At 43.3% G+C, this 24,846-nt stretch overlaps 1 protein-coding gene and 1 non-coding gene across 8 annotated transcripts in view; one reads left to right on the forward strand and one right to left on the reverse strand.

Annotated features, from left to right (window-relative positions):
• The window catches only part of IFT88 (intraflagellar transport 88), a 149,207-nt gene that overhangs the window by 23,258 nt on the left and 101,103 nt on the right, over window positions 1–24,846 (reverse strand). For all 7 annotated transcript variants that reach the window (XR_008630244.1, XR_008630245.1, XM_055139367.1 and 4 more), the window contains 3 exons: window positions 23,259–23,324; window positions 20,611–20,717; window positions 7,926–7,992 (listed from right to left, as the gene is read on the reverse strand). Coding sequence is in view for 5 of the 7 variants with exons in the window: in XM_055139367.1 (XP_054995342.1) it covers window positions 7,926–7,992; window positions 20,611–20,717; window positions 23,259–23,324 (240 nt within the window). In the remaining 2 variants the exon portion in view is untranslated. The remainder of the gene's footprint in view (window positions 1–7,925; window positions 7,993–20,610; window positions 20,718–23,258; window positions 23,325–24,846) is intronic.
• Window positions 9,484–9,590, forward strand: LOC129401274 (U6 spliceosomal RNA). Its single transcript, XR_008628205.1, has one exon. It is a non-coding gene; the product is annotated as a U6 spliceosomal RNA (small nuclear RNA).

Raw genomic sequence — 24,846 nt, forward strand, 5'->3', positions numbered from 1 at the left:
ATGTAACTGTGCTTGCTGTATGAACAGTACAGCGGAGAAAAACGAAATGGTCCAACTTCTGTCTCCACATGTGAATTTTCTTTCTGGGGTCCCAGATCTAAGTCCTGTCACTGTCCGCTGTCAGCAGCTCTGTGGGGCATGAAGGGTATGGGCTAGAGCATCATCCCCGAAGTTAATCTGGCTCCATCTGGATGAAGAATATGCTTCCACGCTACTGTGTTCTCCTCCAGGTTCTTGAGGCATCCCTCTGCCCATCACTGTACAGTGCCACAGTACCATCTCCAGCACCTTCCAGCCGAGTCTGCAGCCAGCCATAATTTCACCCAGGCTGTAGCACTCCTAAATTCCTCAGTGCACTGTTCATTGTTCCTCCTTTGAGTAAAACAAGGAAGGGACCTCCTTTCTCAACACAATGGTTACATCAGATACTTCCTGTTTTAGAGAATTCCATACCTTCAGTCTGTGGTAGCTTTTCTTCTTGGCTGACGATCATTATGGACGATAATCCAGGCCCTAACCATTTATTATCTGCCATCAATTTCAACATGTTCAGGGCTCATCTTTCTGTAGATCTCCCTCCAAGCAGAGAGAGCATTTAGCAGATATCAACTATCACGCATAATAAAGCCCTTCTCAGAGTCAGATATTGACTCTTGACAATAATCTGCAGAATCCAACAACAACCACAGCATCAGGAGCAGCAGCTGTGACATCCTGCGCATCCAGTGTGTGCTTGCTGCTACTAAACCCTGGACTGGACTGGGCTGTGTGTCACACTCACTCCTTCCACAGCAGTCAGGGAGTGACGGGGCTGGGCATGAGGCCAGAAGCTGAATGACTAAACTGCATGGGCTCTAATTTTGAATTTGGTTGTATAAACAGCAGCAACCTTTTTCTTATTTGTTTTTTTTTTTTTTTTTTTTTTTTTTGCTTTTTGGGTCACACCTGGCGATGCACAAGGGTCACTCCTGGCTCTGCACTCAGGAATTACCCCTGGCGGTGCTCAGGGGACCATATGGGATGCTGGGAATCGAACCCGGGTCGGCCGCGTGCAAGGCAAACGCCCTACCCGCTGTGCTATCACTCCAGCCCCCCTTTTTCTTATTTGTTGGTTATGACTTCTTTTTCATTTTCTCCTTGGGTCATACCCAGTGATGCACAGGGATTACTCCTGGCTTTGCACTCAGGAATTACTCCTGGCAGTGCTCAGGGGACCAAATGGGATTCTGGGAATTGAACCCAGGTTGGCTACATGCAAGGCAAACGCCCTACCCGCTGTGCTATCACTCCAGCCCCTGGTTATTTTTGGGCCCACACAGTGTTTTACTCCTAGCTCAGTCCTCAAAGAGCACTCCTAGTGGGAGTGATCATGGGACCATATGCGGAGATCAAACCTAGGTGGGCCATGTGCAAGGCAAGCACTCTACTCACAGTACTATCATTCTTTTAAGTCCTACAACTTAAAAGAAAAATTACCACATTTAATCTTGTGTTTTATCATTTAAGCAGCAGCACTTATTCTCAAATGGTGGCCCCAAGTCCAGCGGTATCAGTATCTGCTGGTACCTTACCAGAAATGCAAGTTGCTATGCCTATCACAAACACGGAACCAGAACAGTTCACTTTAATAAGTCTTCCTGGTAACTCCCATACCGAGGGTTCAGAACTCAGACTGGAGAGGAGGGGGACTGGGCCCACAGGACACATGAACATAAAAAGACTGCCATCAGGTCACAAGAGCAACTCTTCTGGCTCTCAATGACTTCATTTTATATAAATTAAAGTTCTGGTCTTTAAGTTCCTCAAGTTTTTCCTTCCATGGAACACTTTCAGTTATTTATATTTTACAGGGGTCACATCCAGTAGAGCTCAAGGGCTCTGAGCCCCTCCTGGAGATAGTCAGTCTGGTGGTGTGGCCTTATGCTCTGGGTGCTGAGCTCTGTGAAGTCTGTTCAGGCCTTCAGGGGCCACGGGTGCTGACCCACAAAGCTCGGAGGGCAGGTGCTGTAGACAGAAATGGATACCTTATGGGGTGATAGCACAGTGGGTAGGGCATCTGCCTGGCATGCAGCCAACCCAGATTCAATTCCAGGCACCACATATGGTTCCCTGAGCTACAGACACAAGGGAGGGAGAGAGGAAGGGAGGGAGCAGGGGATAGAAGGAAGGAAGAAAGGAAGGAAGGAGAAGGAAAAGAGGAAGGGGAGGGAAGGGAAGAGAGGAGGAGATGAAAGGAGAAAAGGAGAAAGGGAAGGGGGTGGGAGCGAGGGAGGGAGGACAGAAGGAAAGACAGAAACAAGGAAGGAAGGAAGGAAGGAAGGAAAGAAGGAAGGAAGGAAGGAAGGAAGGAAGGAAGAAAGGAAGGAAGAAGGAAGGAAGGAAGAAGGAGAAGAGGAAGGGGAGGGAAGGGAAGGGAAGAGAGGAAAGGATGAAAGGAGAGGGAGGAAGGGAGGGGGTGGGAGGGAGGAAGGCAGGAAAGGGAAAAAAGACGGAAGGAAGGAAGGAAGGAAGGAAGGAAGGAAGGAAGGAAGGAAGGAAGGAAGGAAGGAAACAGAGAAGGGAAGAAAAAGGAAGGAAAGGGGAAGGAAGAAGGAAGGAAAAGAGCAAGGGAGGGAGGGAAAAAGGGAAGGAAGAAAGAAAGACCAAAGGAATGAAAGAACAAGAGCAAGGCAGGAAGGCAGGATGAAAGGAAGGCAGGAAGCAGGAAGGCAGGAAGAAAAAAAAGCAGGAAGCCAGAAGGCAGGAAAGCAGGAAGGTAGGCAGGAAGGCAGGAAGGCAGGAAGGAAGGAAGACAAGACCTCGTAATCGCTAGGCATGTGCCCCACTGTTTAAGCTGTCTCCACTGGCCCTTAGACTACACTTTAAAAACCTAGTTTGAGGGGCTGGAGCAATAGCACAGCGGGTAGGGCGTTTGCCTTGCACGCGGCCAACCCGGGTTCGATTCCCAGCATCCCATATGGTCCCCTGAGCACCGCCAGGGATAATTCCTGAGTGCAGAGCCAGGAGTAACCCCTGTGCATCGCCAGGTGTGATCCAAAAAGAGAAAAAAAACAATAAAAACCTAGTTTGAGGTACTTTATTTACTTTCACTCGAACCTGTCTGACGCTGGCCTCATACAGATGCAGAGCAAACCTGTCTGTATTGAGGAGCAGCGAGAACAATCCAGCACTCCCATGAAGATGTAATGGTGCATGCCTAGGCTACAGCAGCTGCTGAGGAGACAGGTGAGAGTTTGGGCTGCAGGTGCTCGGTTATAAGGAATGGCTGAGTGCCTGTTCTCCATGGCATGATGGTGGCCGTGCTGGGGTGGGGAGCTGACTGGTGACAGTGTGCATCCGAAGCACTGGCTTCTCTGGGTAGAAGCCCTCAGAGTCAAAGGAAAGAAGTCTCCACTGTCGGTTGGCTTGGACCTGAAGCCAGAGGGAACCCTGCAGTGTGACTTGTGCATGAACAGCAAGAGAGGGACATGTGGCTCTCGACAGCATGCAGGCGGAGAGTCCCCGGAGAGGCATGAGATATGGCTGCAGAGAGATGATGTGCAAGGCAATTGGAAACTCAAAACACGAGATAAAAGGCAAGGGGGGAATGAGCCTTCCTGGGCTGGAGGTGCTCAGTGCTGTGCCAGGAGGCCCGAGCACCACGAAACTACGCCAGCTGGAGAAATGCCTTGCTCAGTTTCTGCGCCGCCACTCCTTAAGGGAGAGAAAAGTTGATTTGTGCCCTAGAACTGTTTGTATTGGACCAGAACTGACTGGATAAGAGACAGGAAAATATGTTTTGAAAGAAAAAGCAGCAGCAAGGGAAGGCCAGGACCAGGAGGCCTGTTTTACAGAAAGTCTCTGTCCCGATCAGCGACAGTCCAGCCTCTTCTTTGGCTTGTGTTTCTCCACCCCTTGGCCATGACTATGGAAAAGGTCCAGGCCGAGGGGCAGAAGTGCCATTGCATTCTGACGCACAGCACAACCGCAGGAAGGTCAGGGACTCTCTACCAAAGGGTGCCACGCTCTGCTACACATTAGAGTCAGGCCCCACAGAGCAAACCTGCCTTCCCGGCATATCTGAGGGCCAGACATCAGACTGTGCTTGGGGACTTGCTTGGGAATACTTGCTTTCTGTTTGTTTGGGAGCCTGAACTAGCTGTGCTCAGGGCTTACTCCTTGCTCTGTGCTCTGGAATCACTCCTGGCAGGGATTGGGAACTAAAGGGATGTTGGGGATCAAACCTGGGGTGGTCGCATGCAAGGCAAACACCCTGCCTGTTATACTCTCTCTGGCCCTTGGAGATAGTTTTCATTCGGACGCTGCCCTCTGGTTTTGCACCAACCTCCTTGGCAGTTCTGAGGCCAGGCCCAGCATCTCTTTAGGCTCTGCTCTCTGCGAAGCGGGTTTAGAAGTTAGCACTGGAGACATTTCATAAGCTTAGTAAGACTTGGGAATACTCTCAGTTAGGTTATCAGTGTTGTTTTTGGAAGAACTAGCTGACTTAACCTGAAGTTAAGATTTTTTAGTGAAAAGTGTAGGATCTCTTAAAGATGGTGAATTTGACCCTAAAATTTCAATAAATAGTATTTCCTAAGGCAATTATTTCTTAAAGGAACACTTAATTTCAGAAGAGCTCATATCACAGGTCGCTTTCTTGCTTCAAAAGAGCTAGTGGTTTGAGCTGGTGAATCTTCAAAGTATATACAAAGTCTTAGCTGCTGACTCAGGGTTAAGAGCATTTCCACTGCATTAAGTCCATGGTCCCTAACATACAACTATAGACTCTAAGGAGCTCTGAAAGCCATTTTCAAGAGGCATAAACTCTAATTTCTTGCACATAAAAGTGACTTGCCCTGAACTATTTTCATTCCTTATTTATCTTTACTACAATTGAGCTTTACTAAATTAACACTTTGACTATGAGCACTGGGCAGAAAAATAGATGCTTACTTTAAAATTCAACCAACCATGTTCAGGACACTTGTGAAATATTCACATTTGATTTTGGTGTTTTATTTTTATTGCAAGTGTACCAGGTCACTTCTCCAGTTAGAGATATTTGGGCAACAGCTCTTACTGAGACATGATACCCCTTGACTCTTTTGGTGAGTGGGTTGAAGAAGCGAAGTGTAGTGAGAATCCGATGACTTATATCCCATATTTTCTTAAACTGTTTAGGTGCTTTATAGATCATTGCTATTGTCTAGTTTTCCCTCTCAGAGAACCCGGCAAGCTACCGAGAGTTTCCTGCCTGCACGGCAGAGCCTAGCAAGCTCCCCATGGCGTATTTGATATGCCAAAAACAGTAAATAATGATGGTCTCATTCCCTGACCCTGAAAGAGCCTCCAATGTGGCACCATTGGGAAGGATGAGTAAAGAGAGGCTTCTAAAATCTCAGGGCTATGATGAATGGAGACGTTACTGGAACCCACTGGAGCAAATTACGGATGACAGTGATACAGTGATACAGTGACTATGAGCTGTTCCCTGTGGGCATTTACATGATCCCTAACTTTAGACTCCAAACAAATGGCTGAATTCCAGAATACATTAGGCCCCAGGGGCTCTGACACAGAGTTTAAAGGGCAACTGGATTAAGGAGAACTGCTGGGACAGATCCTCAGGCACAGAACTCAGCTAACCCAAGCCTGTAGTCAAATGAACACATTGAAACAAGAGTCAGGGAGAGGCCGAAGTGAAGAGATTTCTGGTACGTGGGGACATATGGAGCCACAACTGTCTGCCATGTTCATAGAAGCCTGAGAGATGCGAAGCAGCTATCCGCAGTGTGGCAGGCCACCTCGGACACTCTTGGACTCAGGCTCAGGGATGTTTCTACTAATTTCTCAAGCTCTGAGTAGCAGGTAGCAGGGGGCTAACATGCAGAATTATGAAGCTCAGCTGGAGAAGTTAACTAATACTTGGAGAACCATGTCTCATTAGAAGCAGATACTATTGTTGGCTGCAACTGCTTGGACATATTTGGCAAAGCAGAACTCTGAATCCAAGGGAAAAACACCTTTCACCTTTCCCAGTTGCAGCTTTCACCTTAGGTAAGTTAGGAACCACGTGTGCATTTCCAGCATGGTGGTGCACAGAGGCTGTATCTTCCCAGCAGACTCTCATTTACTGAAGTGCAGAGTTCAGCACTTACCCCCGTGTTGGAGTCAATGTGCATCCAATAAATACTTGTGAACAAATGAACAGCCTATTTTTAGACTAAAGGCCATATTTCTTTTGTTCTGACTCCTATACTGGACCTGTGTCATATGTGTATAAAAGTGCTAAGCATGAATAAGAGACAAAACAGGTATTTAAAAAAATTTTTTTTGACTTTTTGGATCACACCCAGCGATGCTCAGGTGTTACTCCTGGCTCTGCACTCAGGAATTACTCCTGGAAGTGCTCAGAGGACCATATAGGATGCCGAGGATCAAACTCAGACTGGCCACAAACAAGGGAAATGCTCTCCTCGTTGTACTATCGCTTCAGCCCCTAAAGTAGTTATTATTTTTTTAGATACCAATTTAGCATTTATTTTTCCAATTATTTAAAACTTCCAAACTTATACTAAGTAAAACTAATATAAGTAAGTATTACCTGTCCCCTGTCCCTCACCACTGGTAGTAGAAAAAGCGGCTATATTCTACGAATGATAAAAAAGGAAAGAAAAATTTACCAAAACTTTCCATTAAGTAATGATACCATAAACAGTCACAGAGTAGAGAAATTCAGAAATACAAAGAACTTCAGAAGTTACCTAGAATCTACATTACTTGGTTGGTCCAAAGACATGGTTGTCACGATTTGTACTGAGACAAGAACTATGCATCCTAATTCCCAGGCCCGTATTATTTCTTTTATTAAACTATAGATTATTTGGTTATAATAGTGTTCAAGTTTATGGTACTGATTATAATGGTGTTCAAGTTTAAGTTACTGCATCAGCACGATTTCTACACTAAAAGTGAGGCTAGAAAGGCCTAAGTTCCAGCCTTCTGCAAGATAATCTTTTTTCACTTTTGTAGAAAGTAATTTTGGGGGGCTGGAGCGATAGCACAGCGGGTAGGGCGTTTGCCTTGCACGTGGCTGACCCGGGTTCGAATCCCAGCATCCCATATGGTCCCCTGAGCACTGGCAGGAGTAATTCCTGAGTGTAGAGCCAGGAGTAACCCCTGTGCATCGCCGGGTGTGACCCAAAAAGCAAAAAAAAAGAAAGTAATTTTAGGGGTTCCTCCCAAGCAGGGCGCAGGGGGTCCAGAAGTCTCTTCTAAGACACTTGGACTGACATGTGAATCAGCAGGTTCAAGCTCAGCACAGCAATATGCCAAGGGTAGCACAGGCATGGCCCATGGCATGCCGGGCCAACCCCTAGGGTGCTAACAGGCCTCTGGGACTACCTTGTGCTGCTAGGGTAGAGGGCCCATGTGCAACCAGGGAGGAATTTGGAGCCTAATGCATGCCAGATAGCTCTAGCCTTCGAACTATTTCTGCTCCTAAAACGTAAAAATTGTAACTTATATAGGACTTCACTTGCATGGACATCCGTAAACTTACTCAAATGCACCTGCTTCATGAGCCAACTTGTGGAAACAAGTCCTATTATTCAAGAACTGAAATCTGGGGGTCCTGGAGATGGCTTTCCGTGCATATGCTTTATATGCAGGAGTCAGTTCTCAGCACTGCATGTTCCCCTGAGCACCACCAGGGGTAGCCCCTAAGTACTGCTAGATATGACCCCCAAAACAAGAACAGAGCAAAGGGAGAATTAAAATGTTGAGATTTATAAATACCCCATTTACACATCAGATTAGCTGTTCACAAAATGTAGATTAGGTAAATTTTCCTTTATGTAAAACAAACAGATAAAGGATAATTTCGGATTATAGTCCAGGTACTATAAGCCCATGCAGTCAATGCTCTGCAGACAGACAAGACTTACCACTGCCCGCACTCCCCTCTCGCTTGCCACGGGAACCCCCGCTGCCGTCTCGCCCAGACTTCACACGCTAGAGCAAAAAGAAGCTGCATTTAGAAGATTAAGGGAAATTCCTACAAACTTGAATAAAAATAAACTCCAATTTTTAAAACATTAACATTACTATGTAACTCCAAAGATTTACTGTTCTAATTTCCTAAAACTTAACCTCAAGCTGATAGTCATCTGTGAGTTAAATGTCTCTAAATTGATTTGGGGGAAACCTTCAAAATCTGCTCCCCAATAGTGGGGTTAGTAATCACTCCACAGTCAATATGCCAATGGCACAAACATTAAAAAACGCAAATATTTTCTCTTATGAATAACTTTAAAACCGTGTTCAGGCACTAAGTTCCTTAGTTTAAGTAGCGCGGCTGGGGAGGAGAAAGAAGTCTACAGAATTAATTTTCACACTAATCCTATTCCATGGCTGGACCTGAACTGTTGGCGGGAAAATGGGCTTCTGAAATTCAGCTTCTGCAGTACACTGTCACACTCACAACATACTAACAATTGTTCTACAGTCTAGCTTCTTACTTTCCAATCCACCATGGACTGGAGCAGGGAGGGCATTTGCCTCACTCAAACGAGGCTGATCCAGGTTCAACTCCCAGAATCCCACTCCTGAAGGGGTCTCCTGAGGCTGCCAGGAGTGATCCCTGAGCACAAAGCCAGGACAAGCCCTGAAACCGCCAGGTGTGACCCAAAACAAAACAGAACAGAACAAAACTCTATCCTTAAAGTACAAGGAATATGCTAGGCTGTGACATTCTTGGGCTTCTTTTACATTTTATGGTTATTTTATGTTTCGCTTTAGTGTTAAGAGTTTCTGAATTATTACTTGGTTTTAGCTCAAGTCATGTCACAGAAACACACATGTATATAAAGGTATATTTAGACATACAGCGTAGTAAAGAGAAACAGATTTTTATAACTGTATACAACTACCCTATAGTTGAATTATAATTTAACTTAGGCAGATACCCTATTAGCATTTCAAAAATAGAATAGAAAACTTAATTAAGAGATAATAATTCTTCCATATATATGTATAAAATATTAATATAATTACTATTATAACCTAGATATATAGATTCGATTATGAGACTGTAGTCTTCTAGGAAGTAAACTGATTTCCTTTAACAATCCAAAACTCCGGGCTGGAACAATAGCACAGCGGGTCGGGCATTTGCCTTGTACATGGTCGACCCCAGTTTGGTTCCCAGCATCCCATATGGTCACCCAAGCACTGCCAGGAGTAATTCCTAAGTGTATGAGCCAGGAGTAACCCCTCAGCATCCCCGGGTGTGACCCAAAAGAGAAAAAAAACAAATAAAGAAGACCAACTGTTGTTAAAAAAAAAAAAATCCAAAACTCAATCTACAACGTGAAGTATTCTCCAAAAATTAATGATTTAAAATTCTATGTAAATATACTCAAGTTTTCTATTAAATAGAAAAAAAGCATTTTTCTTGCCTTCAAAAAAATCTCAAAATGTAACAAATTTACAATGCATACATCTGTGCTCGCTTCGGCAGCACATATACTAAACTTGGAACGATACAGAGAAGATTAGCATGGCCCCCGTGCAAGGATGACACACAAATTCGTGAAGCGTTCCATATTTTTTAAATTAAAAATAAAAAATTAAAATGTATACATCTATAATCTATATGACATCAAAACTGGTGTTCCAGCTACCCATCAATTAATAACTTACAGCATATCTGAAGAACTATGCAGTGCTAATATAATTAATTTCATAAAGGCAAATGCTCATGTAACTTGAAACTTTTTTTCAAAACTCTGGACTTCAGTAACCGTAACTCTGGAAAAGGATGCTCTGGGACACTGGTGCTTTCTATTATCTCTTCTTTATCTCTTCATCCTACGTCTCCGCTCCACCTGTTCATCCACCCAGAGATCCAACATGTGGCTCTCATCCATCTAACTAGTCCTTCAAGTCCTTACTCTTTCCAGCCTTGAGCCATGAGCGGACCCACACAGGACCTTCTGACTGGCTGTCCTCTTTCAGTTTCACAGAAGCGCACAGCCTGCCTGCCTGCCTTTCCCCTCCCTCCAGGGGGCGCTTTCCTGAAGACAAATCACAGCAGCATGAAGAAGTCGCCTCCTGTGCCTTCTTACTGCTCCTGCCCAGCCTTGAGCAGGCTGAGAGCAGGCAGCTGTCTTCCACACCACACTGCCTCACCTGTGGCACCTGCCTGCAGCTCCACTTGGTGACAGAAAGGCAGGGGGGTAAGCCCCAGAGAGCACACAGGCAGGGCGCTTGTCTAATGTGCCACGGCTGCTTCCTGCTACCGCTTATGGTTCCTCCAGCACCACCAGTGCTTAATCCTGAGCACAGAGCCAGGAATAACCTTGAGCACTGCTGGGTATGATGCAAAAACCAAAAGAAAAGAGACACCTGGGGGTGTGCCATGACACTACTGTCCCTTTCCCTTCATCCTCCAGCCCCCAACTCTCCTAAAGCTCCCCCCTGCTTAGTTACCCTTAGTGCACAGAGGGTGCCCACTCAGGGCGCTCAGCTACAGGCCTGCCTGCTCAGATAGTCCACAATGAGGTTTATTATTTTATTTTTGGTTTGGGGCCATACCCAGTGGTGGTCAGGGCTTAGTCCTGGCCCTGTACTCAGGAACTAATCCTGGCAGTGCTCAAGGGAGCACGGGGATGCCAGGATCGAACCTGGGTTGGAAAGTATCCTTCCTGCTGTACTATCTGGTCCCTGTTCTGTTTTTAAATCCTCTGCCAACTGAAAGCCTGTTTGGTAGTAAAAGTAGACAAATTCTACCACAATAAATCTGATCTATTAGTAGCAGTGTTTTTGTATGGTAATTTCAAAAACAGTAAGAACAGCAGAAAACATTAGAGCCTATTTTTCTTTTTTTAAATTTTGCCATTTTTTTCGGTCACAGCCAGCGATGCTCAGGGTTACTCCTGGCTCTGCACTCAGGAATTACTCCTGGCGGTGCTTGGGGAACCATATAGGAAGCTGGGGATTGAACCCAGGTCGGCCTTGTGCAAGGCAAACGCCCTACCTGCTATACTATATCTCTCCAGCCCCTAGAGTGCTATTTTTGAAAGTTTTTTTTTTTTTTAAATCAAGTCATTACTTCGTTAGCATTTACCCCTCAGAGATTTGCCCTATGGAAATTTCCTCTTTATGCAAGTATTTCCAGTCATGAGCCGGTCCCTTAGTAAATGCAAAACAAAACCCTCCAAGGACAAACTTGCTAAACAAAGAGATCCCAGGGGCAGCAGGGTGCTTGGCAGATGCAGGGAACTCTGAGATGCACCACAAGGGCCTCAAGAGAGCCTGGGAGTTGGACTTGCCCTTGAAGCATGGAGTGAGATGTTTTAATAGAAGCAGGGCAAGCCCAGGACAGCCCCAGGCTGGGGCTGGGGGCGTGTTCCATAGGTCATAAAAACAGTTCCTGGGCCAGAGCCACAGTACAGCCACAGCACAGCCAGTAGGTGCTTGCCTTGCTCATGGCTGACCCAGGTTTGACCCCCAGCATCCCATATAGTCCCTCAGCACCACCAGGAATGATTCCTGAGTGCAGAGCCAGGAGTAAGCCCGGAGCATGGCTGAATGTGGCCCCCAAACAAAACCAGAATTGCTAACGGCATGTTGAAAATTAAAACTGTGTTTTATAGTTACCAACACAGAGGCAATTCATCTTAGTGAAGGTAATGTTAGCTGTGTGAAAGGAACGAAACAAGGCTGGAGTGATTTGAAGTGTACTGAGGAGGTGAGAAAATCAAGATCAAATGTAATTGCAGATTTTAGTTGGGAAGAAAGAGAAAATGACTGATGCAGATTCAGATTTTGTGGGTGTTTGTGCTGGTGGGCCGCAGGCTAGTACAGTGTATAAGGTACACGGCTGACCCAGGTCTCTAGCATCCCATAAGGTCCCCCAAGAAGCACCAGGAGTAATTTCTGAGTGGAGTCAGAAGTAAACGCTGAGCACCACCGGGTATGGCCCCAAAACAAACAAAAAAACCCCAAAACTTGTGGCCCCAAACAAAAATATGTATCTATTCATAAAGATGCATGGGAATAGATACACACCAAAATATTAAGTAATAACTGTTAAGTGTAGAATAATTTTTCTTTATCTTTGCTTGGGGGGTTCCCAAGCAGCGCTCAGGGATTCATGGCCAATCAGCCCACGGGTTCACTGCAGCGGAGCAGGGTGGGGGCTCCAGGGCTGCTGGCCAGGGACGCCCAGGCTACCCCTGACATTGCTGGAACCTCTGGGTTTTTGTTGAGCTTTTGCAAAAATACAAAATTCATAAGAGATTCTTGTATCTCTATTATATATAAACTTCAAAAATTAAGCATTTTGGCTGTACAATTTTAAAACTAAGCCTTTGTTAGGTCTTGGTCCTAAATAGCTTTCTAAAAGAACTATAATTTAAAGGCGTTTTGCTCAACTAGATTATATACTGATGTGCAGTGGTAACAGCTGGCAATTTGGAATAACAACTTACTACATTTTAGATCAGTTTTGTACATCGTGTGATACTTTTTCAGTTTTGACCAAAGAAAGCATTTCACTGATTTCTGAGAATTAGGGGTGGGGAGCAGCACATATTTTAAGAACATTTTTTATTTCAATGTTTAAACATTTGAAATTTCAATGAACAATTGAAATTTCTGTTTTGGACATGTTCTTTTTTGGAACTAGAAATGAAAATTTTCCCTGTCTTATAAATGACTGATTTTATCTTTCTTTTCAGTAGTTTCACTTAGTTCTCTAATTTTTAAAAATTTCTCTTCTTTTTCACATTTCAAATACTCAGTCTTCAATTTCTTTTCTTTTTATTGCTTTTTCCCAAACATGTCATATTTTGACAGAATTCCTTGTACCTAATATTTTGAGTTTAGTGAGGCAGAAATGTAAAACATCACATCACTTAAATACTGCCTTGCTAAGGGGCTTACAGTACTCAAGGAGCTAATTTATAATGCTTTGATTCAAACAACTCCTGCCTCACAGTCTCCTGACACATCAGAGCAAGTCTTTCTTGTGTGGCCAACAGCTCTGGACCTGGACCTGCTTACTGCTGGCGTTAATGAATACATGAGTACACACTGCACAAAGCTTCCTTCTTGTTTGTGAATGTGCTCCCAATGACAAAGGGTGTAAGCCATCTTTTCCATCGTAGTTGCAGGAAGAGAGTGAGTGTTTCTGAGAAGCCATCTGCAGAAGCTTTTAACTTTAGCATTTTAAAACTAAAAGTAAGGGTTTTGTTATCATGACTTATGTAAACTTAAATAAACTTATGCTTCTTTTGTGGCTCTTTGTAAATTCTTTTCTGTTTTAAATCCATTAAAAATTCATGGTCTGATTTATTTTATGTCTATTTTCCTTTCCTCTTAAATCAGATCTTATTACCCAAACCGGTATTTGATCATTTGCAAGGTAAGCCCTCTGAAGCATAAACTCTAGGACAGAAATCTCTGAACTTTGGGGAGCACAGAATTACTTGGAGGGTTGGAGCAATAGTAAGGTGCTTACCTTGCATGCGGCTGGCCAGGGTTCGATCCCCAGCATCCCACATGGTTTCCCTGAGCCCATCAGGAGTGGTCCCTAGCCAGAGTCAGGAGTAAGCCCTGAGCAATGCCAGGTGCGCATCTCACACAAACAGAAATATTACTTGTGTTTTAAAAACACAGATCCTGGACTTCTCAAACATCAATTCTGTGATCCAGTCTGGGTAAGCCTGAGCCTCTGAGAAGTGATTTTGTGCTTTGCTGGTCTCCAGACCATGCCTGAATAGCACTATTCTGAGGTACCGACACAGAGTTGACGGCAGTTTAATTTCACACAAGACAGCATTGCCAGCGTGCTGGCACCATCCACAAAATAAGGATGGGTTACTTATCAAGTGGGAACGTCTGCTTGCGTCCTCTTCCTGCGGTCGGCCGCTCAGAAGATGTCAGGTCCGTGGTGGGGAGCCTGGTCTCGGGCTGAGCCCACCAGGAAGGCTTGCTGCCACCAGAAGCTGTGCGCATGGAAAATCACCGAGCTACTTAATTTTCTCATCTCTAAACAAACCGGAAATAATAAAGCCAAATCTATTTTTGGCTTATATTTGCCATAGTGTGCTTAGTGCCTGCTCATCTCTTGCACTCAATGACTGTTAGTTATTGAGAAATCAAATGGGGCTTAAGGGAGAACTGGAGCCAGAAATGAGATTACAAACGTGAATCAGGAAAGGGCTAACCAGCTCTTGACTTCTCTTCCTTTCTGCCATCATCTGTGCTTCTAGAGAAGAGAGAGAGAAAAATGCTATGGGTTGATTTTGTGTTTCAACAACTTTGGGTCAGTCTGATGGGTTATCTATGACATCCCTGGCTTCGCTCACACAGCTATTTCACAAATGTCTTAGCCAAGACAGAAGTCTAGTTCTCCTACTGATAACTTATAGAGGTCTTTAGTAATGAAACCTTGAAATCAGCCTTGTCATAGAAAGTTACTAACTATAAAAGGACTATTTGGCGATATAATTTAAAGAAATTAAGATACAGCAATATAATGGTGGTGTTAGTAATTTTATAAAGAAATTCTAATTACACAAGAAAATGTTAATATGTACTGGGACATAGTCTAAATGAGAAACATAGAAAAAGTAGCAAGAATTTTTAAGTTCAAATTTAGAAAATATCCTTAATTCAGAAGTTTATTATACTTTAATAACTAAAAGTTTTTATACACTACAAATCCAGAAAATAGAATATACTGCCCATGGGCTCACAATCTAAGAAAGACAATTGAAATTAGACATACAGCAAGTATCTAAGAAGCAAACTCTCAGTATAGAAGAATTTTTCTCCTTAAGCCTCTTCTTTTTAGGATTCTTTTCTTCTTCCTACTCTACTAAAATTTCCCATCCATTTAGTGGGGGAACCTTACAAAAAGGTCTGTGTAAAATTTAAGAAATATTACTGAAGAATAACGGGTAACAAGATTTGAAAAAATTAGAGAATGTGTTATGAATGAGAACTATGCCTTTAACTCTTAGAAATAACAGTATTTAAAGAATACAGGCGCTGGAGTGATAGTTCAGCAGATAAGGCATTTGCTTTGCATGTGGCCAACCAGGGTACAATCCCTGGCACCCCATATGGTTCCCAGAGCTCTCCAGGAGTGATTTCTGAGGGCAAAGCCAAGAGTAAGCCAGGTGTGACCCAAAAAATTAAAAGAAAAATTTAAAAAAATTATATATACTGTATTTCACAGCATAATTGTTGCACACTGTTTTAAGTTGTTTCAGAAAATTTTCAAATGATTGTATTCCACATTTTTGAAAAAAATTTCTCATGAAATATGCAAAGTTTATACAGTAATCTGGCCTCACATGCTGGGGGAAAAGGCAGCTCAGATAGAGAAGGAACCACCAAGTAAAGGGTGCCTGGAGGGCTCGCTCAGGATGGGAGATGCGGGCTGAAAGTAGACTACAGACCAAACATGATGGCCACTCAATACCTGCACTGCAGACCACACACTAAAGGAGAGAGAGAGTAAAAAGGAATGCGCCTGTCACAGAGGCGGGTGGGTGGAGTGGTGGGAGGGATACTGGGAACATTGGTGGTGGAGAATGGGCACTGGTGGAGGGATGGGTACTTAATTATTGTATGACTGAAATGTAAGTACTAAAGTCTGTAAGTCTGTAACTGTACCTCATGGTGAGTCATTAAAAAAATTAATTAAAAAAATAAATAAAAGAAGACTGAAAGAAAATAATTTAACTTATGTCATATAAATAATGTTTAGCATATGTGGGATACCAAGCCATGTTTGTACCAATATATTATGCAGGGCTGGAGCGATAGCACAGCGGGTAGGGCGTTTGCTTTGCACGCGGCCAACGCAGGTTCGAATTCCAGCATCCCCTATGGTCCCCAGAGCACCGCCAAGGGTAATTCCTGAGTGCAGACCCAGGAGTAACCCCTGTACATTGCCGGATGTGACCCAAAAAGAAAAAAAATATATGTATATATATATTTATAAAATGCAGTACCTTTCCCATGCTATGCCCTTTTTCATATTCACAGTTCTTTCACATCATGGGAAGCTATAACTTCTTTTTTGACATAATACATTCTAAATACAAAAAAATGTTTATACAGTAAGATGCTATATTAAGTAGGAAATGAAATGAGAGATGAAAACAGCATTGGGGTTTACACAGATTATAGTGATAGTGAAAAAACATTACTGAAAGAGGCATTACTTAAAAATAGTGAAAAAATATGGATAAATAATCTGAATAGGTAAAATAAACATTGGACAATCTAAATGCATCAACAGAAAATCAGGAATTTACTAAAGTTCTGTTTTGTTTCTGGGCCACATCTCAGCAGTGCTCAGGGCTTATTCCTAGCTCTGTAATCAGGGATCATTCCTGGCAGGGCTGAGGGGCCATAACAGATGCCAGGGATCGTACCTGAGTCAGCAGTGTGCAAGGCAAGTACCCTACCTGCTATACTATAGCCCGAACCCCTACAACTTCTTAATTAAGTCACTAAGTACTCATTTTATTAAGTAGACTTTACATATCTATGAGAAACATAGAAGCTGACTATAATCAATAAATATATAATATGAAAAAAAACTCACATTAAAATAAAAAGCTGGCTCTCCGCCGAGATGTGACCCGAGTGGCCGCATGTGTGTGGCCTCTCCATTGCTGGATGACCATGATCCAGGAAGCCAGCCAAACCACTTTTAGTACCAGCAGCTTCTTGCAGAAATGTCTCTAGACTGTGAACTAAGCCACGGCCCCATGCCGCCCCAGGAGGGGAAAGGTTTTTCTCTTTCGGCTTTTTCTTTCTGGGGCAGGGGAAGGCGTGGTGACCACCATCTTATAAGGACCACTAAAGAGAGGTATGAGCTTTGCAATGATGCAATTTCTGGCGGAAATTTCCCTGGACTTAGTTACTAAAATACTAAAATACAGAAATCCAAGACCTCATATCTCTTCATTCTCAGCAATGGAAAACAAATTATCAAATATTCCTTTTCAGCAGGTCTGTTTGGTGGGGGGGGACTCCAAACAATAATAGTGAGTTTTTTGTGGAAATATTGAATGTAATCAAAGTAAAGAGAAACTAAAGTGAAAATTATGAGCTACAAAGGCAGGAGGTGTGGGGGTGGGAGGGGAAGTATACTGGGTTTCTTGGTGGTGGAGTATGTGCACTGGTGAAGGGAGCGGTGTTGAATCATTGTATAAGTGAGACTTAAGCCTAAATGCTTTGCAACTTTCCACATGGTGATTCAATAAAAAATAAAATAAAATAAAAAGCAATTGAATTGGGCTGAAATGATCCCTGAGAGTGGAGCCAGGCATGATCCCTGAGTACCACTGGGTGTTGCCAAAGAACACCCTCCCCCAAACAGAGAAAAATGCAAAAGAAAGTCATTCCAATTACATCTCTATATTCACTTATAAATAGTAAAACTCATTGCTCCCATATGACTATCAGTTCACAGTAGTCATTTAAAAAAATGTTCAACAGGGCTGAGCGACAGCACAGCGGGGAGGGCGTTTGCCTTGCACGTGGCTGACTGGGTTCTATTCCCAGCGTCCCATATGGTCCCCCGAGCACCACCAGGAGTAATTCCTGAGTTACTGTGCAGAAACAGGGGTAACCCCTGAGCATTGCTGGGTGTGACCCAAAAAGCAAAAAAAAAAAAAAAAAAAAGTTCAACAATACACAGAATGCAATATAGGGCAGAAAGACAGGAGCAAAGTCAAAGGGAGAGAGAAGCAAATATACAGGTAACTCACAAGGACTATGAAGATGAAAGAGAATGATGTGTATAATGACTGGGCTAGGAAGAAGTAAACAGGAAAATGAAGTGATAAGCTCTAAGAAAATTGTGTAAAAACAACTATGAATCACTTTAAATGCAAAATGATTTGGGTTTTACTGTTCACTTATTTCCTAGTGAACTCCTGGAATTAAGGTCTCCTAAAGTGTAAACTAGTCAGAAGAACAATTCTAAGGAGTTAGGAGGTTTAATGGGGTTGACTTCAATGTACCTAACCAGAGACTGTTACACATACACTAATTTTACCGGTTAAGATGACAAAAGGTGTCATTTCCATTTGTATTAGTTTTGTGTTTAGTATAAACTACTAAATGATGCTTAAGCAAATAAAATCTATATATATATATTTTTTTGCTTTTTTTGGGTCACACCTGGCGATGCACAGGGGTTACTCCTGGTTCTATACTCTGGAATTACTCCTGGCGGTGCTCAGGGGACCATATGGGATGCTGGGATTCGAACCCGGGTCGGCCGTGTGCAAGGCAAACGCCCTACCTGCTGTGCTATCGCTCCCAGACCTGCAAATAAAATCTTAAGAATACAATTTTATTCTCATGTATTTATATTTCTATACTAGGAGACTTTACATGTCAACATATTCACTAAGCCGAGACTTTACATGTCAACAATTTTGTTCTTGTTGGCTCGGTTTGGTTTTTGGGCCACACCCAGCAATGCTTAGGGCTTGCTCCTGGCTTTGCACTCAGGGGTCACTCTTGGAGGTGCTTGGAAAATCAAATGAAACCTAGGTCAGCAGTGGGCAGGGCAGGTCAGCACCTACTAGCTGTGCTCTCTCTCAAGCCTGGCAACTAACTCTGAGTTCTGTTCTACACAGAAGTGTCAAGTGCACAGTGACATGCATGTTACACTGCTTAGAGGAGGTTGCTGGGCCTGGCGCCAAGCCTGAGATTCTCAGCCAATCGGTCCCGGGGCCCCCGGGGAGGTGTGAGGACGCAGTGCTGGGAGGTGGGGATTGCCTGGGCACAGGCTGAAGACTCTGGGCTGCTCCTGGTGGTGCTTGGAGCACTGTTTGGAGCTGGTGCTGGGACTGCACAGGCCTGGCTGCATGCACGGGCATGGCAGTATCCCCAACGCTACGGGACCTGCACTCTGCCTCTAGCCAGGCTGGCTGACATCCCCAGATGGAGCCCTAGGGCCTCCTGAGCACCATTGAGAGGACCCCACCCCCAAAAAGGGTCTATGTTGGACTCACAATCCATTTTCAAGCGATACTTAAAAAAATAAACAATTAGGTCGCAACAGTCACATTTCAAAAGCACATGGAGAATTTAGATTTTCTTCATATCTGAGGATAATTTCTGACACAGTTTAAGTTTATAAAATATATTTTCTTTCCATGCAAAGAGCTCAAAATTCATGCCAAAATCTGAAAGATTCTAGGCTCAAACTTAGGAGTTATTATTCTTTTTAATAACCATAAATGATATATAGATCTTGATTTATAATGGCATATACCTGAAACTGAAGCCAAGTTACGTGGCACCAATAATTTTTTGAGGGAAAAGGATACCCCAAATAGTGCTCAGGTGGTGTAGGGGGAACTCCTGGCAACATGCAGGCACCTGAACAGGCTGGAGGGCTCAGTGCTCTGACCAGAAGCATGGTGCTCACCAGGGCACACCTCGCTGGGCCACCAGGGCTATTCCCAGTGACAGGGCAGTGCAATTCCAGGACAGCACAAGGGGTCTCACTGAGCCAGGCATGCATTCCAGCCACCGAGCCAGCTCCCCAACCCCGACTCAGTGCACATACACTGAAGATAGAAAAACAGGGCCAGAGACACAGACAGTACAGGGGGAAGTCACTTGTCTTGCATGTGGCTGACCTGGCTTTGGTCCCTGGTATCATATACAGTCCCTTGAGCCTACTAGGACTGACCCTGAGTTCAGAGCCAGCATTTAACCCTGAGTACCGTCGGGTATGACCCAAAACAAAACATAACAAGATACAAAAATAAGAACAGTGTTATTCAATCTATTGCACGGAACATACACATATAGTTAACAGGCTTCCATATGTACAGGCCCACTCCCAGAGACAGGCTCTGCTACCTAGAGAAATGGTTTCATAAGGTAAGCACTGGGCCCTGACTATAGGGCTGGAGATGGCTCCAAGCACTGCCAGATGCAGCTCAAAAAACTAAAGGAAGTAACAAAATACACATTACCACCACATACCATCGATTGCTTCTGGTTTACATGGCAGGAGACACGTAGGTGCTGAGAGGACCTGGGTGGGTGTGGCAACACCATCTGCCTGCAAGGTCCTGCTGACAGGACTGCGGAGCATGGTGCCTTGACAAAGGGAAATAAAATAAAAATCCCAGGCCGGAGTGACAGTACACAGGTAGGGCACTTGCCTCGCACATGGTAGACCCAGACTTGCTCCCTGGCACCACATCTAGTCCTCAAGCCTGCCAGGAGTGATCCCTGAGCATGGAGCTAGGAGTAAGCCCTTAGCACTGCCAGGTGTGGCCCCAAAAAATATAAAAAAGGCCATAAATTAAATAAGTTACTATTTAATTTGCAGTGTGGAAAATAAATATGAAATATTACCAATTTCCCACTAAAATTATTAAATCTATTATACTCCCTTTCCGCAAAACCCGATTTTTTGACAGAAATCTCATCGTAAAGCTGGGACTGGAGTCACCCCTCCTGTTGCCCCAGAGCACTGCTGAGGAGTGCCTGCACCATGTGACAGAGCTACAGAAGGCTGACATTCTGAAATGTAATAGACAGAAGTTTTCGGTTGATATGAGATACCTGTTCCCTTATTTCTTTCATTTTTTCCAATCTCTTGAGTTTCGTAGCATATTCTTGAACTTCTTTTAATCCAATATCTGTGCAAAGGCGAACCAAGAAGCGCAGACCTAAATTGTGAAAACACATTTAGAAAATTATTTGTGGCCTGTGTTGAGAGTCCAGCAAAACCATGAATCCAGGCCTCTGGGACACAAGAGGATAAGGAATGTGCGTGACTCTGCATACAACACCGTGTTCTCGGCCCTGGAGAACTGACCCAGGGCCGGGGCGCCCACCTGACTGTCTAAGCAGCACTGTTTCTTTACACTCACACACTGCAGACCTGAGCACTGTCTTCTCCGTTCCACTAGGATTCAAGCTTCATGAGAGCAAAGATTCCTGCCTGCTGTGCTCTGTCACACCACAATGTTAAAACATCAATAAAAAATTATGTACCAAGTGCCAGGTACCAACGAAACAGTCATTCCTAAGAATTTGTCAGTAAACGATCAATTCATGACCATTAATGTGACAAAAGTGCCAAGATAATGGAAAATGTCAAACATCACTATATCAATTACTATAAAGAAGTTTACTATAAAAATTGCCTACAGAATCATTTAACTTGGTCATTTGTAAAAAGATAATTTCTACTTTGTTGTTTGTTTTGGAGTATACCTGGCTGTGTTGAGGGCTCATGTTTGGCTCTAGGTTCAGGATCATTCCTGGAAGGCTCAGGGATCATATGGGATGCTGGGAATAAAACTGGGGTTGGCCACATACAAGGCAAGAACCTTATCCATTGAACTATCTCTCTAGTCCTAAAGATTGATATTTTCTTTCTTCTTTTATTTTTTTTTCTTTTAGTCCACATACAGTGATGTTCAGGGGTTATTCCTGGGGTACCAAGGATTAAACCCAGGTTGGATATGTGCAAGGCAAGTGCTGCTCTCTGTACTATCTCTCTGTCCCCGAACTGATAATATTTCATAGTTATTCTACAAATAACATAAAACTTTTTGTATTATCCCTTAGGGAATTTAATGTACAATTAAAATAATTATTAAGATAATTATTTTTGGTATCTTCTGAAATTTATTGTTTTCTGTAACACCACAGAGATGGTCAATATTTAATAACTGAAGACATTAAGATTAAATTATTCCCTTGGATTCATAAATCAACTACTCTGATTTAAATGAGACATCACACAGATGCAAATATTTTTCCCTCTGGGTATGTCAAGGTAGGTTATCAATTATGCTTTAAGAACCACCCAGACCCAAGTCATTTTGGACATTCACTATGGCATAGATAATGAGTCATTTAATTTAAATGAATCTTTTTGTTTTGGTTTGGTTTTGTGTCACACCCAGTGGTGCTCAGGGCTTACTCCTGGCTCTCTCAGGAATTATTCCTGGTGGAACTGGAGGGCCCTCTGGGGCACTGGGGATCGAACCTAAGTGGGTTGAGTGTGCAAGGCAGGTGCCCTGCCCGCTGTATTATCTCCCTGGCCCCTAATTTTAAGGTGAATCTTAAACTCCCTTCCTACAATATTTTCATTATTGGTCCACTGGAGAGGGGCAGACACTTAAGTGCTGCAGTAGTAATAGATGTGCTGTTGGAATTATGTCCACAAGAAACCATTGTTAATCATACTGTAAACCATACCCCCCACTCCCACCAAGAAAATAATTGAGAAAAGTGGCAGCAATTTTGTCCTCTAAGGTACAATGGATCTTGTCCAATCTAGGGTCATTTCTGTTTTCACAGATGGGGAGAGTTGGAGAGCTCCCAGCAGTGGGCAGTGGCAAGGGATATTGCCAAGACTTTCTATAACCTACAATGGTCTCTGAAAACACCTGGTTATCAGATCCCAAATAACAGCAATGCTGAGGCTGGGATGCTCCTGTTAGCAGAGAGGCCAAGTAATGCATGAGGAATCACACCACAACTTAAGTCTATAATGCACTGACTTTCCAAAGAGGAAAAAATGAAGAATCACAGGAAAAGTTTTCCAAGGAATTGGAGAAGCGGCTCATCAGAGAGCCCAAGTCCACAAGTGAGGCCTGGGTTTTATTTCCAGCACAGCAACAAAACAAAACAGAACACAGCTGAAAAAAATCAACCCCAAACCTTTTTTTAAAAGAAACAAAAGATGGAAGCAGTAATACAGAAGGTAGGGATACCTGCCTTGCTTGCCACCAGCTCGGGTTTGATCCCTGGTACCCCCCATTGGTGTGAACAGAGAAAAAATTAAACTAATTAGACTACTTAGGAGCAATAGCACAGTGGGTAGGGTGTTTTGCCTTGTACACGGCCAACTTAGGTTTGATTCCTCCATCCCTCTCGAAGAACCTGATAAGCTACCGAGAGTATCCCTCCCACATGGCAGAACGTGGCAAGCTACCAGTGGAGTATTCGATATGCCAAAAACAATAACAAATCTCACAGTGGAGACATTACTGTTGCCCGCTCAAGCAAATAGATGAACAACAGGACAACAGTGCTACAGTGCTACCCCATCCATGTACCCCAAGACCACCCAGAGTGATCCTTGAGCTCAGAGCCAGGAGCAAGTCCAGAATACTGCTGGTTGTGGCCCAAACATAATTATCATATATTGAGAGAAAATGTGAGTCTAACTTATAAAATGTAATTTTACTTACATTCAACGTTCTCTGGAAATTTTCTGTGAATTTCTTTATATGTATCTAATGCTTTCTGATAGTTACCTGTGAATTAAAAATAAGAAAAACACTAGCAAAATTAATAGAATTAATTAAAAATTTAATTTTGGGGCTGGAGTGACAGTACAGCGGGAAAGCGTTTGACTTGCATGCGGCCAACCAGGGTTCGATTCCCAGCATTCCATATGGTCCCCTGATCACCGCCAGGAGTGATTTCTGAGTGTAGAGCCAGGAGTCAGCCCTGAGCATCGCTGGGTGTGACCCAAAAAGCCAAAAAAAAAAAAAAGTATATTAATTTTAACCCAATATGCTGTTACACTTAATAAGTTCAGCAGGAAAACCTTTACTTTGCCACAAATATATGTGTGTGTATGTATATATATATCCCTATATACATAATGTGAAAAGGGTGAAAGAAGAAGTAGATGTGTGATGGTTGAGATAGTTCAGTTTTGGGAGGGAGGTTTGGGCCACTCGGGGGATCATATGTGGTACAGGTGATCAAACTGGGGTCAGCCACATTCAGTTTTTCATAAGTATATTTGTGTATCAATGATTATTTTTGAAAGGATATACAGATAAGAAATAAGATACTGGGTTGTATTGAGGAAAATAACTATTTTCCTCAAGCAGTGTGGCTTGAGGATGGAAGAAACTTTTTTTTTCTTTTTTTGGGTCACACCCAGTGATGCACAGGGATTACTCCTGGCTCTGCACTCAGGAATTACTCCTGGCAATGCTCAGGGGACCATATGGGATGCTGGGATTCGAACTTGGGTTGGCTGCATGCAAGGCAAATGCCCTACCCGCTGTGCTATCGCTCCAGCCCCTCACTGAAGACCTTTATCACTTCTTGCAACCACTTGAATATTTTGTTGTTGATAATGTTGTTCTGGACCATACCCAGTGGTGGCCAGAGGTTACTGCTGGCTCTGCACTCAGGAATCACACTTTGCAGGCTAGGGGACCCGTACTGGATCCTGGAGATAGAGCCCAGTCCGGCTGCGTGCAAGGCAAGGGTGTTACCCACTGTGCTATTTCTCTGGCCCCTTGAATATATATATATTTTTAAAGAAAAACAAAGACATTAACTTTTAAAACAAAAATTATGATCCATTACAATTTCTAAATTAAGCATATTTTGGATAAATACTGGCAAATTTTAAGATAATTGTAATGAGCCTATTGTTAATTTCAAAGTTATCTACTTAGAAAAGACAAAATTAACTTTTTGGTGGTAGCTTTTATTCTGAAACATTAAAAGAGTGTAGAAAAATGCAATAAAATAATTCAGCTTCATACAGCAGCAATGAATGGAGTGATCAATTTGGAGTCAAAGATTTTTGCTAAAATCTCCCTAAATAAATCCTCTCTGTGGGCCTTTCAAGGGTGTGGACTTTTCTGCCCTCTTGTAGCTGGGAGAATCAGCACATCAGAGGTTCTCAAGACAGTCATCCTACTTTTCTAACCTGTGTTTCATTGCCTTGTGAATATCTGTCACACTAAGTACTTCAGACTAATATTTCATATCTTAAGACACTTTGCATATGATTGACACTGTTTTAAA

Source organism: Sorex araneus, chromosome 1 (genome assembly GCF_027595985.1).
Source record: "Sorex araneus isolate mSorAra2 chromosome 1, mSorAra2.pri, whole genome shotgun sequence".
Taxonomy (NCBI): Eukaryota; Metazoa; Chordata; class Mammalia; order Eulipotyphla; family Soricidae; genus Sorex; species Sorex araneus.